This window comes from Thamnophis sirtalis, unplaced genomic scaffold, assembly GCF_051295495.1.
Source record: "Thamnophis sirtalis isolate CommonGarterSnake01/CBP01778 unplaced genomic scaffold, rThaSir2_p1.2 scaffold_7, whole genome shotgun sequence".
Classification (NCBI taxonomy): Eukaryota; Metazoa; Chordata; class Lepidosauria; order Squamata; family Natricidae; genus Thamnophis; species Thamnophis sirtalis.
The window spans coordinates 26566604-26581614 of record NW_028261387.1 but is presented as its reverse complement, the minus strand read 5'-3'; the positions used below and the strand labels follow the sequence as shown (position 1 = coordinate 26581614).

Genomic DNA, 15011 nt, shown 5'->3' with positions numbered 1-15011 from the left:
ACATTTGTATTTTGTAGATAGTTTCAGTAATAAACCCCAAGAAAAAGAAAGACGACAAGGATCAGGACACAGAAGAAACTGAAAAGGTAGGTACAGTCTCTCACTTAACAATTCAAGTTTTCTTTAAATGGAAGAAGGCAAATGATATTCTTACTTACATAGTAGACTTTCTGACATGTTTTGAAAGGATAAATAAAATTTACTTCTCATTGCCCTTGATCTTTATTACTGTTTATGCTATTATATGTAACAACATTAGAAGTAATAACAACCGCAACAAAGAGGAAATAGGTTGCTTATGAGTGAACTAAAAATAATAAAGAATTACAGGTATCTATTTAGAACTGACAATTAGTTCATTGGCAGATTGTTCCCTTGTTAAGTGGGTTAGAATGAAATAAACCTCTTTCTAAAGGATTTTCTAGAAATCGTCCACATCTAAAATAGATATAATCTAAATGTTCTAGAGTGGTCCAATCTGGAAATGGGCCCATTCTAAACTTCCCCAATCATTCACATTAGGAAAGTAAAAACATATTGGTTGCATTTTTGTAATAAAGTTTTTATTAAGAATTTTAATTAGAATACTAGAAACTAATACAAACTACTGTATACTTAAGAGAAAGCTGAATGAAAAGAAAGAATAGATAGTATATGAGGAAAAAAGAAAAAGAAAATATAATAAAAAGAGAAAAGAAAGAAAGATGTGTGTGTTATAAAATAAAATATATAAAAAAGTGATTTCGAACTTTCATCACAATGATAAACAAATTTAATAACTCTTCATTGTCCTTTAAGGTTAAACAAATATCTATTCCTCCATATCCATTATCTACAAGCAAAACTATAAAACATCTACTTTTCAATCCTGTTGTCAGCAAAAGTCAGGCGTGAAATACCAGATCTACACGTGAAGATTTAATTAAACTGATTTATTGCTAATAAAACCTTATGCATAGGAATCTTTTCAACTAATTGTTGGCACGTGCTTAGAGTAAGATAAGGGTCAATGGCACTCAAGGGGAGTGGGACTTAGTTATCTTATGGCTACCTAGGGATTCTAAGGGATTTATTCTGCCAGCCCTTCTCCTACAAAAAAGTCCATGAAAAGTTGTCAGAACATTGCTAAATAAATAAATACAATTTTAATTCTGATGAAATAAACTAATTTTATATTTTTCCTTTTATTTCTAAAAATCTTAATCTTTGATTCAATCAAATATTGTCACATGATTTTATTTCTCTTCAACTCTATTTTATCTCATTGCACAGATTTCTTTGAGGCTTTAACAAGCTTCTTTTGTAGACTAAAAAAGAAAAGAAAAATTGCAGCTCATTCTCTTTCCTTTTGTATGTCCACTATAGCGTCCTTTTCCAAATCATTCTCTTGGCCTGTATTTGTAGTTGTAGATTCTGTACTTTATATTGTCAGATAAAATTTGTCATCCATATGTCAATCCTTTATTAACATCTTTTAGACACAACCTATCCATAGAAAAAGACAGCTTTAGTGATAGTGCTGATATTGAATTTACCAACTTCGAGCTCCATTCTTCACAAATCTCTTAATATTTATGATATTATAACATATTTTGTCATTTTGAAAGTCCCAATGTTAACCAAATCATATATGCTTTTTTCCTATTGCAACAAGAAGGATGGCAAGAAATCCTTCAAGAAATTATTTTTATAGTTAGTTCCAAAATATTAGTGTAAAATCAATATTCCAAATTTATCTTGATCTTTAATCCATTTGTAACTTTCTTACATCAAAATCTGATTTAGCTTTTACTGCTTATTTCATATTTCTTAAATTCTTAAGCTTGTAATTAATATTTTGTTCAGAAGATAAACTCACCCAATGAAGACTTTTCAAATTTGTCATTCTGAAGAAGTCTAATAGAAGTTCTAATAGAACTTCGAATGGAAGTTCTAATAAGAACTCTAATAGAACTTTAAAATAGTTTCTGAAAATGATAAAAAGTGAAGTTTGCAAACTTAATGTCCTTTAAAAGGCTCTACTGAGGTTTTGAGCAAAGTGGCATCATCTCCCAACAGTCAAACACATGGAAAACTGATATCCTATGTCTCCTTGCAAGGAGCAGCCATCCAGATCATATGTGGATGATCTCCTGTCTTCTCTTTATCCAGAGAAGTTGCCAGAAACAGTCTACTCACAAGTTCCTTGATCTTTGCTGCAGTCATTGGCTCTGCTTTTTCAGAGCATTGTATCTTCAATTCCCCAAAAAGTAAAAACAAATTGTGAGGTAACATGACTCATCATATAATTCAGAGGTGGGTTCCTACCAGTTCATACTTATTCGGTAGAACCAGTTCGTCAAATCTACCGAACCGGTTAGAAGAGGTTCCACCAGTGGACCCGGAAAGCAGGCCATACCTACAGAAGAGGTTCCAAAAATTTTTGAAACCCACCACTGATATAATTGATTGATTGTTGATAGATAATCACTTTTCTTCAACAAGGCTATTTACATGAGGAACTCTCTTGACTCTTCATAAAAAAATTAATGTAGGCTAGGATGAACCTTTAGAGCTCTTGGTTTTCCTTAAAAAATATGGAAATTATTACTTTCATGGTGTATGAAATGAAAAGTTCAGATGAATGTGTCTAGCTTTGTATGACTAATTGGGAGCAGGGATGATTTAAACAGTCACATTTCATTTTTCCGCCCTCTCTTTTTCTGTATTTTTAATCATCTTGCCTGATGTGGTGTTCTTGGGGATTTGGGAGCTTGCATACTAGTTTATAAATCTTGAGCTGTACTAATAAATGTACTGCTGCGATATAGATTGGATGATCTCTCCTTTCCCAAGCTTTTTTAAAAAAAATAGTTTGAATAGTCCAAACTTGGTCGAAATGATTAGAAAACCATTTCTGAATTTTAAACCAGTGTGCAATGATGAATGAAAATAAATAACATGTTTGAAATTGCTAGTATCCTACTGGTAGTCCTTGACTTACAATTACAACTGAGCCCACAATTTTTGTTGCTAAGACAGTTGTTTTTTGCCTCACTTGATAATCTTTGTGGCCACTGTTGTTCAATGAATCTCTGCAATTGTTAAGTTAGTAACATGGTTGTTAAATGAATTTGGCTTCCCCATTGACTTTGCTTGTCAGAAGGTCTCAAAAGATGGTCACATGACCCCGGGACAATGCAACCACCATAAATATTGCCAAGCATCTGAATTTAGGTCCCATGGAAATGCTGCAATGGTCGTAAGTGTGGAAATGATCATAAGTCCCTTTTTTCAGTGCCATTGTAACTTTAGTCACTAAACAAATGGATGTAAGTTGAGGACTACCTGTATTTAAAGGAGCTACTCTTCAGCAGAGAGCATTTTATCTTTCTCATTTCTGGATGTTCTGACCTAGGCTTCCTTAAAAAGTAAGAAGCAGAGTCTTGATCCTGGCAAAACTCTTTTATTTACATGACTGTGAATTCCTTTCATTCACAAGGCTTAGCAAACAGTCTTTCAGAGGAATGTTTATCAACTCAAACCTTATCTTGTTGGAAAGTTGCCAAATAACTAGTTTCCAAATGCAGGGCAAGGCAAAGCTTGGCACAGAGTCTCTTAGAGTCACAAACAGAACTTTCCACTTGAAACGACCAAATGAACAAATTGTTTCCTGCAAAAGTCCACTCCCCATTCGGTCCTCTTTTGTTTCCTGTGGGAGGTGCCAATCACGTCCAAGGTGTGGCTTTACTCCTAAGTTGACCATTCTTTCTTAGTTGTTCTTGTCTTCTGGCAGCTCTGCACATGCGCACATTGGAAACAGGCTCCAGCTGTTCCTCTGCTTTACTGCTGTTTAATCCCTCTCTGCCTCCGACAGAGAGCCCTCATCTGAGCTTTCCTCAGCCCCCAGGACTGGCCCATGTTCCTCCCCCATCTCCTCACTGTCTGATTCTGCTGCCACCTCTGCTGGCCCCCGGCAGGCCACAACACTGACAGGATCAACAGCAGTATTTTTCCACTCTACGTTTCTGTGAGGTCAACCATAGACTTTCATCACGTTGATGACTTTGCCTCCAAACTCTAGTTTGCTGCAAGCAAAATGGGCAATACAATACATTTTATGAAGACGGGCCATTAGTATCCTAATGCAGACAGACCATTAGTAGTGTAATACAGCTTTTTTTGTAACTGTATGTTTACCATTCTTCCAAGACTTTTGAGTCCTTTGGAGGAGCTATTTTTTGAGAATATGAAAATCTTGGTCTCTGCACCTCCTACAGAAAGAAAGCTGGGAGAAGCTAGGAGTCCGACAAAACCTGCTACTTACCCAGAACATTGCAGGTTAGAAAGTTGAGGCAAAGGTGCTAGGCAACAAGGAAACAATCCTTATCTGGCTATCCTCCATTCAACAATCTGACAAATATAAATCTGGGCATTGGCTTCTTTTCTAATTGTTTTCTAGTGTTTGTGTTACTCCACTTGAACTATCTTGAATTGCCTTCTGATCGTGTTCTTTGAAACTCTGTTTGCAAATAATTCAGCCACTCTAATAGCAAGACAGCTTTGATTATGCAAAATCTGCTGACTGTACCTTAATCCCTCACATGATTTTCATTTGGATGACTTCAACTGACTTTTAAGAACCTTCCTCCTTCTCTAATACATTCTTCTCAAGATGCTCGTCCAGATGTCCTAGAGGAGCAAAGGAAAAATATTCTTACAATTCTGTTTTTTTCCCTCTTTACAATTGTAGCTTTTTGTCTGCCAGACATATTTGTGAGTTGATTGCAGGTTGTCTTTAACTTACAACAACAATTGAACTCAAAATTCTGGTTGCTATGTGAGACAGTTGTTTAGTGAGTTTTGCCCCATTTGATGACTTTTCTTGCCAGAGTTGTTAAGGTACTGACATGGTTGTAAAGTGAATCTGGCTTCCCCTTTGACTTGTCAGAATGTCATAAAAGATTATCACATGACTCTAGGACACTGTAACCATAATAAATATGAGCCAGTTGCCAAGTGTCTGAGTTTTGATCACATGACCATGGGGATACTGTAATGGTCCTAAGCATTAAAAAATGGTCATAAATTACATTTTTCAGTGTTGTTGTACTTCGGAGTGGTCACTAAACAAAAGGTTGTAACTGTACTTCTATTCTTAAATGCTAGAAGTTGGAGCTCAACCATTACTGCCTGTGGAAAGGTTTATCTCGAGACTTTGTTTGATGCCTCTTGTAGAGAAGTTCCCTTTTTGGAATGACTCAGCGGTTAAAGATGCTGAGCTTGTCAATTGGAAAGCTGATGGCCCAGTTTTGAGACCCAAGCCCTGCACAATGGGATAGCATCCCTTTCCTGCTCTACCTCCTGCCTATCTAGCAATTTGAAAGCATGCAAATGTGAGTAGATTAACAGGTGCCACTTTGGTGGGAAGGTAACAGCATTCCATGTGCCATTGACATATATCCATGCTGACCATATGACCATGGAAAATGTCTTGGGACAACACTGACTCCTTCGTCCAAGAAATGGAGATGAACCCTGAGCCCTAGAGTTGGACACAGAAACTTTTACCTTAAATTTTTATGTAGATTTTCTCAAGTTCAAGGTATACGTTTTAAGTTATAGGATGTCCTTTTTCTTCTTCTTTACTACTAATATTGTGGTGTCATCACAATAAGCTTTTTCTTACATCAGGAAGAGTGCTTAATCACCCTGCAGGTAATTGATTACACATTTTTGCAGGGAGGTTCTTCCCAAGGCATGCATGCACATTCAGCCATTAATGGTATAAACATTCCTGTGTAGCCTGACTCCTGGAGCTGGGCTATTGAGACTGTCTGTATGGGGGCCACCATATAGAAATTATTTATTTGTGTGTTTGTTGAAGAAGTACCACTTGTCATTGAACTGGCTATATATCATGTCTCTGAAATAATGCAGATCACCGGTTAGTTTTAACAGCCATTTCATTGTGAAGGTAGTACTCAACAGATTTCCTCCCTGTGAATAAAACTCAAATACTGCCCTGCATGAGTCCCTGGGCAGAGAGTGCTAAATTATGCAGTATTTCGGCCTTTGTAACACGGAAAAGTAGTTGCATGAGTAATAGTTTCTTTTCTACATGAATGATTCTGTCCCTAAAGTACTAATAGTGTAAATTGGTGTTGTTCAAAAGCTAATGGAATACATGACTTCTTGAAATAATGATATCAAATATAAATAGGATGTAATTTCCCCCACCGTATTCCAGATAATGTTGGATTTGGTCAGCTGGAGAATGACAAATAGGGAAAATGTCATTAAAAGGATATTGTGCAGATATTCTTCAGTTGACCATATGTTCTGGGCTGGTTATTTCCATAGAGTAGGGTAAAACCTTGATTATGGCTGAGTGAAAGCATAGACAACATTTCCTAGAGAGGAAGCTGAGTCAGGAAAAGAATTATTTTTTCTTCTAGACTCTGAAGACTGGATTTAGTGGATTCAGTGGATTTAAACAACACAGCATACTCCAAGAAAGGCAACATAAAATACTCATCTTCATAGCGCACATGAAAATAGTATTCAGATAAAGGTTAAAGTGAAAACAAAACAGAGCAACATCCAAAATGAGTGGATTGACTCATTGCGGATTAATTTGTATTGTCCTCAGTAACAGCTGTTGCCACAGCAAGCAGCAACCCAAGGCTGAAGTCAAACAGGGTTAGATCTGAGCATTTGATGGGAAACAAGAAGGAAATTGCAGCTAGACATTAGGCTGGGAAGTAAAATAACAGCCAAGAGGAAGTTGGTTGTATATGGTTTGTTCATATTAGGGGTGGGTTCTGAAAGGCTCTGCTGCCGGTTCACTCGTGTGCGTGCTGTGCATGCATGTGCAATGTAATTAAAATAAAAAACTGAAAAACCAAGATGGTGGAGCCTATGGAACTGCCTGGAGAACCAGTTTGGAGACGTGGCAGGCCTGAGTCGCTGCCGGTTCCAGCGATCCAGGCCATCAAACCACTACCAGTTCAGCCGAACCGGTAGGAACCCACCATTATAGTTCATATACTATAATCAACAGAAAGCTGACTGGCTGACTTTGGGGCCAATCCCTTTCTTTCAGGCAACCCACCTCACAGGGTTGTTGTGAGAAAAACAGGAGAAGGAAGGATTATCTATGTTGCTGTCTTGAATTATTTATAAAGTAATAATAATGGGATAGATAAAAATAAATAATTACATTAGAATTCAATATGATATAGGTTTTCACTTTTGTCTTTAGAATTCATTAACCCATTTAATTGATTGCTTTTCAACTCCTAAACTTACTGGTAGGAAGGATAATTTGGATAAAGTGCTGATTGGTTTCTTCCGCTACCTAAATTGTGGAAGCTTGTTTTTATTCTCTTTATTTTGATGCTATTTTTGCCTTAACAAGATGACATTTATTTTATCCTGATTTGCAATCGCTTTCAGTTTCAACTGGCCTTCCTTTTTATTGCCTATTGCAATTTTTCATTTTATTTCCATCCCACATTCAAAAGGCACGCTTTTACAATAAATGTCGATTGTTCACATAAGATTGCAACTTCGTATTTGTCAATGTCTTTTTTTTACTGCTATACTCTTACTATAGTAATATAGTATTGTAGAAAAAATAATAATCTTTCTAAAAATGACATGCAAAACCATGGCTCATGACTATAAAGCAGCATTTTTCAAGCCATTTGTGTTGGTCTCGTGACATTTGGCACTCACTGTTTACTAAAATGCATTTGGCTTTTGCAATGTGATCGTAGTTGAGCTAATTCAGCCCTACAGGACAGCTCACAAACGACTGAAGCCTGAGAAACAGATACTTGGCTGTGGCTACTGGAGTCCTCCAGTTCTCCTTCGTTAGGGTGATATGTACCACTATATGCACCATTATCGAAAATGCCTTTATTTATGTGAGGTAATGAGATTTTATTGTGAGTTTTATGATATATCACTTGTTAACCAGAGGTAATATTGAAAATAGCGTAGTCTGTAATGTTTGATGGAGCTTTATAAGCTTTTTTTTCCCTGTAGTGCCTTGAAAGCTGTAGATTTATTTTATGAAGCATTCTGGTCTTTGGTGAAAATTGTATTTTTCCATTTATGTTGTCAATTAAGTGCTGTATTATCATTGTTGCTTTGGTATAAGGAGACATTAGCATCTTAGTATTCCTTGCTTCTAACAAGCTAATATAAAATCAATCTCTTTTTTTTATGTGGACAAAAATGTGTGTTTTATTCAAAAGAAGAAAGTCTATGAAAGTAGAAGCTTCTTTTGAAAACAGCATTTATAAACTACACATATATAATGGATTCCTTGTCAGAACTATCTGAAATTTATAGGCATGATATGAAATGCTATTTTTTTTCTTTTTACAAGAAAAGTGGAATTCCACCACCCATGAAATTGCCACCACCTTACAAAGGAGCAAGAAAGTCCAGCTCGGATGAGCCAGAAGAGGAAGAGGACGAAGAGGAAGAAAATGCTTTTACAGAGGGTAAATTATGAAGTATTATTAGATCTGTTGAATTGCTACATTCAGAATTCTTCTTTGGGGCTCTTACCTAGGGAAAAGCTGCTTATGATCACCATATTTATAGAATTGAATTTTTTGCTGGAATATAAGAATCTTGAATTCCAATGGGAAAGAATGCAGGAAAAGACTTCAGAAATAAGAGGAAGTACCTCTTCCTACATACTCCCTTGTTAAACTACCAAAAAGATCTAGATAATTATTAGAAGTGAATGGAGAAAACTTCCTTAATGCCATAATATTTTAGACCCTTTTTTCAGGAAGTGTGGACAAAATTTAATTAAGAAAGAGATCGTGAATATGCCACTTCTCAGTAAACTGTTTAACCATGCATAAGGATAAGTAGTTTTGGAAATACCAAGGATCTCTGACCATAATCATTTTTTATATGTGAATTATTTTGAAATGTCATGATTGTATTATATATGTATATATGTTACATTTAAAATTTATATATTCCATACAAATATGTAAATAAAACATTTCTATAATGTATTTATGAGGGTAATAGTTTCTCCAGTTCATGTGATCACTATTTTTAACCGCCCAGTTAGCTTTTGACAAGCAAAGTCAATGGGAAAAAACAGATTCACTTAACAAACATGTTACTAACTTAACAACTGTGGCAAGAAAGGTTGTGAAATGGGACAAAAGTCACTTTACAACTGTCTTGCGTAGCAGCATAAATTTTTGGTCTTAGTTGTGGCTGTAAGTTAAGGACTATGTGTACATAACAGAATAACAGAATTGGAAGGGACCTTGGAGATCTTCTAGTCCAACCCCCTGCTCCAGCAGAAGCCTCTACATCACTTCAGACAAATGGTTGTCAAATTTCTTCTTAACAACCTCCAGTGGTAGAGTACCCACAACTTCTGGAAGCAAGCTGTTCCACTGATTAATTCTTCTAATTGTCAGGAAATTTCTAATTAGATTGATTCTCTCCTTGAATAGTTTGCATCTTTCTACACAATCCTTTATTAAGCTAGCAAAGATCTGGAGAAGGTTACCAATCTGGATAGCTTTAAAAGGAATTAAATAAACTTAAAGGGCAACCTTTCTCAACCCATTTCCCTGGAGAAATTTTTGAAATAATTATCAGATCTCAGGGAGCCCCTGCCTAAAAATCTCCCAAAAAATATGAACATTTCACAATACAATTTCTATCTGACCTACACAATCAAAATTGTATAACGTTTGCAACAATGGCAAAGTAGTTGCTTGGAATTGAATTGCAGCACATAATAATTCCTATTAATGCAAAAATAAACATTGCTTTTTAAACTTTGGGCACTTTGTCTGTTTATTGGACACAATTTCTCATGGAACCCCTAGCAATCTCTTGCAGAGCCCTTGTGTAATTGAGAAGGCTGGCTATTGAGTTTAAACTGCAGTAGCTATTAGTAATAGTTGTTTAATATTTTCAGTATCAAAAGCAGCATGTCTCTAATAGAAGAGAATATTTGTAAGGGTAAACTGTAGAGTTCTTGGTGTTTGAACTTGATTGTTTTCTTGCAGATGTTTCATTACCCAACTAAGTAACATCATCAGTGCCCGGATATGTACTGATCATATTACTATCTGGATAGTGAAACATCTGCAAGAAAACAGTGTTCAGAAAGCATCGAAGACCCCAAAGCATGTCTCTGAATATCACTTGCTTGTGTGTACTAGAGAGGAGTGACTGTCTGCCTTTAAGTAGTTATTTAAGGTACGTGTTTATGCTTCATAGTTTATAAATCACTTTGCAAAATAGACCAAGTCACAAAACAATGAATCTGTTTCTGTTTGCCCTTTTCCCTAATTTTCTGCCCAATTTTAATTGAAAGTTCCTATTACACAATTAAAACAACAGATTCCTTTCAGGAAAAATGCAGGCCAAATTAATTTGCCAATATCAACAGAAAAGGTGGCGTGGATTCTTATTGATCACAATGGGAATGCGATGTTGGCTTTTAGTCTGATCCAGCATAGCTCTAAAGTTAAAATGCTGCCTTTCCAATAGATGTCACTGCAGTCATTAACAATGGTGTTAGATTTTCTTACAGTATCAGAAAGCATTTCAATCCATCAAACAAAATGACAATCAAAGAGCTTTTAATTGGGATTGTATAACACATCCTTTAATGTTTTTAAATCTTGTTCTGAATTTAGCTTTCCTACATGATATTTCTTAAAAGATAATGGGCTACATCATCATGGGTATCTGTGCGTAGATTTTCTCTTTAGTACAGATTTTAAACCTATTGGTTCAGTACTCAAATACTGAAAATGCATTTGAGTGTAAGAAATATAAGTATAATAAGGTCTGAGAATTACTGTAACCAGTAATTTTTCTGTGGCTCTGCCAATGCATTGAACAGATGTTGCAGATGTGACTCTCTGCAGGCATGTTACAAAAGATGTGTTTTCTAAATGAAAAGAACGTTAAGTCTAATGAGTATTGACTAAATTGATACATACCAACTTCCTACTCAGCAGTCTTGTGATTTTATTTAATTGCTACATAAAATAAATAATTTTAAATATATTCTCACTGTTTACTGAAGGGGCATTAAATGGATTCCAATCTGCTTGGCAATGATAAGGATTCAGAGCAGACAGTTTTCCTGAAGATATAAACATAATCCCACACTGCAGTTCTGATCAAGGGAAAACTAAAATATAATACTGCTCTGCTGGTCTGGCAAGCACTCACAGATTATTAGAATCAGAAACAAGCATTTATACATATGTGTTTGTGTGTGTGCCTGACTGGATGTTACAAACCTTTTATCTGCAATTAAGAGTGGGTCATTAAGAATCAAATCAGCTAGGCTCGCAATCAAGAAAAAGGGCAGCATGGTTTCAAAATGATTTCTGTTTCAGAGGAGGGATACTAGTTGAATCGTAGTGATTTCCAGCAATGCAACAACAATACAGCAGCAGTAGCAACAGCACTAGAGCCTCGGTGGGTCATAGAGATGGAAGACCAGGAATTTCTCTAGTTGTGCTTGCAGGCTCGCCGAAGGATGTAACTCTTTGCTTGTGGGCAAGATTGAAATTAATTGTGATCAGTCACATATCATAGTGGAAAGAAAACTGACAGATTGCCCTTAAGGCGAGGGAAATCTCTCAAGCAGGCCCAAGGTCGTCAGAAGAAAGACGGAGCTCCGATTCTCTCTGTGTGTTATGTGGTGAGGACTGGAGCTGCTCACAGCATTTGAATGTTTGTGTGGAATGCAGATACCTATAATTGTGTTCTAATGCAGCAATGGTGCTAGGGGGTTTCCCAGGTATGTATTAAAGCATCCACGAATGCATTCTACTTTTTTTTCTTTCTTTCATTGCATGCTTTCAGCATTTAATGATGAGTGAAAATGAAACATGAACTGGATGTGGCATTCTTTCTCCTGTTTGAGTTATTTGCATGTCAGAAGAGTTGCCGGTTAGATGAATTCTGCTTTTAAGAAGGCACCAGCTAAGTTTAAGTTGGAAACCGTTAATGGAATGCACTGAACGGCTGTGAAGCTGACAGCATCAGTTAATTGTTGCGTTTGCTTAAAATAATAGAAGAACTTAATTATTCTTAACGTTATTGGCAGGCAGAAACAGATGTGGTTGCCTTATACTAAGTCTCAAAAGGCAATAGGGAAATGTTTCACATGTGATAAGAAGCTGCTGTTGAAATTTTGTTCAGCGTTTTTATTCTGTAGGGCAGCAGAATGTAAGTGTCAAAGGAAAACATGCTCTTCTTCACAAAGAGTGATAATAATGTTACTGTATTGCTTGCTTGCTGTGAACTGTGGTAGAAAATCTGAATGTAAATCAAGTGATGGGGGAAATTGTGTCTGTGTGTATACATACATAGAACACTCAAGATACCAGGTCTGAACTGCAACAGTCCAGATGACCAACAGTTGACAACAAAGAATTACAGTTTTCAATATTTCTTTGCTGGCATAGGTTTTTTATTTTTATTTTTTGCTTTTTAATACCCTAATCCAAATGCACTCATATCTACATATATCAGCAATATGAATCTGGTGAAAATCTTTCACTATTTATGATAGTGATTGTTTACTTGGCATCTTTATATTTTACATTCTGAGTTAAAAATGTAAAACTTTATAAGGCTCTAGACAAGTACGGAATTAGGGGAAAGAATTTTTCAGTGAGCCTACCACTTTATAATGGAAGAAAAATTAATGTCATTTCAGAAACTCATAGTACGATATAACAGATTGTGAGATAGGATGTGTGAGCATATATCATATTTAGGAAGGGGTTTATATTATAGTACAATATTGTTATAATATAAAACTGACTTCCATTACTACACGCCATAGGTTGTTTTCAAATGGATGTTTAACACCCAGATAATGCCTTTAGAAACAATATTATCAAACTGCAAATAGAATACAGTAATATCAGGTTCTAGCCAACAGCTGTATTCTAATAAGAAAACCCACCATGCTATATGCTTAAATCCTATGAATAAAATTCACTGTCATCTTTTCTCTGTTGAAGAATATGGTAACTGTAGAAATCAGTAATCATCTGTTTTTAAATCTCAAAGCATTGACAATATCTTCAGAAATTAGCATCACCCAATGCTACCACTGCTGCAAAAGAAGGAAGTGTACTGTCCCTTTCCAATATTATTTTAGATTTATGATTCAAATGTAAATATATATTTGAAATGCAATGGGGAAAGCAGCTTAAAACTAGTGGGAAAGTGTCAGTTGCAGAAAGGGTTAAATGTTTCAACATCTTCATCAATGATTTGGATGAGGGGATAAATGGGAAACTCATCAAATTTGCAGATGACACCAAGCTTGCAGGAATAGCCAACACTCCAGAAGACAGGCTTAAGATACAGAAGGATCTTGACAAACTTGAACATTGGACACTATCTAATAAAATGAAATTCAGTGGTGAAAAGAGTAAGGTTCTACATTTAGGCAAGAAAAACGAAATGCGCAGGTACAGTATAGGTGGTACCTTGCTCAATAGTAGTAACTGTGAGAGGGATCTTGGAGTCCTAGTGGACAACCATTTAAATATGAGCTAGCAGTGTGCAGCAGCTGCCAAAAAAGCCAACACAGTTCTAGGCTGCATAAACAGAGGGATAGAATCAAGATCACATGAAGTGTTAATACCACTTTATAATGCCTTGGTAAGGCCACATTTGGTATACTGCATTCAGTTTTGGTCGCCACGATGTAAAAAAGATGTGGAGACTCTAGAAAGAGTGCAGAGAAGAGCAACAAAGATGATTAGGGGACTGGAGACTAAAACATATGAAGAACGGTTGCAGGAACAGGGTATGTCTAGTTTAATGAAAAGAAGGACTAGGGGAGACATGATAGCAGTGTTCCAATATCTCAGGGGTTGCCACAAAGAAGAGGGAGTCAAGCTATTTTCCAAGGCACCTAATGGTAGAACAAGAAGTAATGAGTGGAAACTAATCAAGGAGAGAAGCAACCTAGAACTAAGGAGAAATTTCCTGACTGTGAGAACAATTAATCAGTGGAACAACTTGCCTCCAGAAGTTGTGAATGCTCCAAAATTGGAAGTTTTTAAGATGTTGGATAACCATTTGTCTGAATGTTATAGGGTTTCCTGCCTAGGCAGGGAGTTGGACTAGAAGACCTCCAAGGTCCCTTCCAACTCTGTTATTCTAAAATTGGGAAGGTGTTGCTACCTAGAGGGAGGGGCTTAGAATGAAGTAGTTGCAACATTATCCCCTAGAAATTTATTCAGGGATATTTTTCTGGAACACTTTTTTCTCTACAGTCATGAAGTCATCTTTTTTTTTTTGCCAGCTTCTCCATCCACAACAAATTGGTTCCAATTCAAGTATAGCTTGGTTGTTTGGTTCAAGCTTTTGAGAATTACCTGATTGTTAAATAGATGGAAGCTGTCCTAACTGCCTTTATATAATTTCTTTCCACCTTGGACTGCTTTATTAAGTTTTGCATACCTTGTCAGGGGAAAAAAATAAGGAAGAGAGAGTATAACTGAATTTGCCTTTATTCTAGAGGGGAACATTTTGGGATGCAACAAGAGACAGATCAAGAGCCTAATCAGCAGATGTTTAATGAGCTAGTGAGACATCAAAACAGTTTGCCTGAAGAATCTTGTGTCTGGATGTGTAATAAAGTGTGTATAACATTTTGATAACTGCCTCATTGAGGTTCTGTGTAATTCATAAACTTAGTATAGTTGAGGCAGGTCCTGGAGAAGTAGAGCTGGTCCCCTTGGATCCTTTCATTTTCTTCCTCCTCCCACTGCATATTTTTTTGCCACAGAAAAACTCCCCAGTGAACTGCAAGTGAACATTCTTAGCCTGCCCTTTTCTTCATTTGAGTCCTACACAAAAAAAGTCATAAAATTCCATTGGCTTTCCCAGATGTGGAAGCACTATTACAGGTCTGTCTGAGTTGAACGATAATAAATAGCCCAGGGGAAAGGACATTTTCACAGTTGTAGAAGTGTAAG

The 15011-nt window shown here is 36.3% G+C and overlaps 1 protein-coding gene across 1 annotated transcript in view; it reads left to right on the top strand.

Moving 5' to 3' along the window:
- The window catches only part of PATJ (PATJ crumbs cell polarity complex component), a 159312-nt gene that overhangs the window by 76254 nt on the left and 68047 nt on the right, over positions 1–15011 (top strand). Inside the window, exons 26-27 of the mRNA XM_087719579.1 lie at positions 18–86; positions 8378–8495. Coding sequence (XP_087575705.1) covers positions 18–86; positions 8378–8495 — 187 coding nt within the window. The remainder of the gene's footprint in view (positions 1–17; positions 87–8377; positions 8496–15011) is intronic.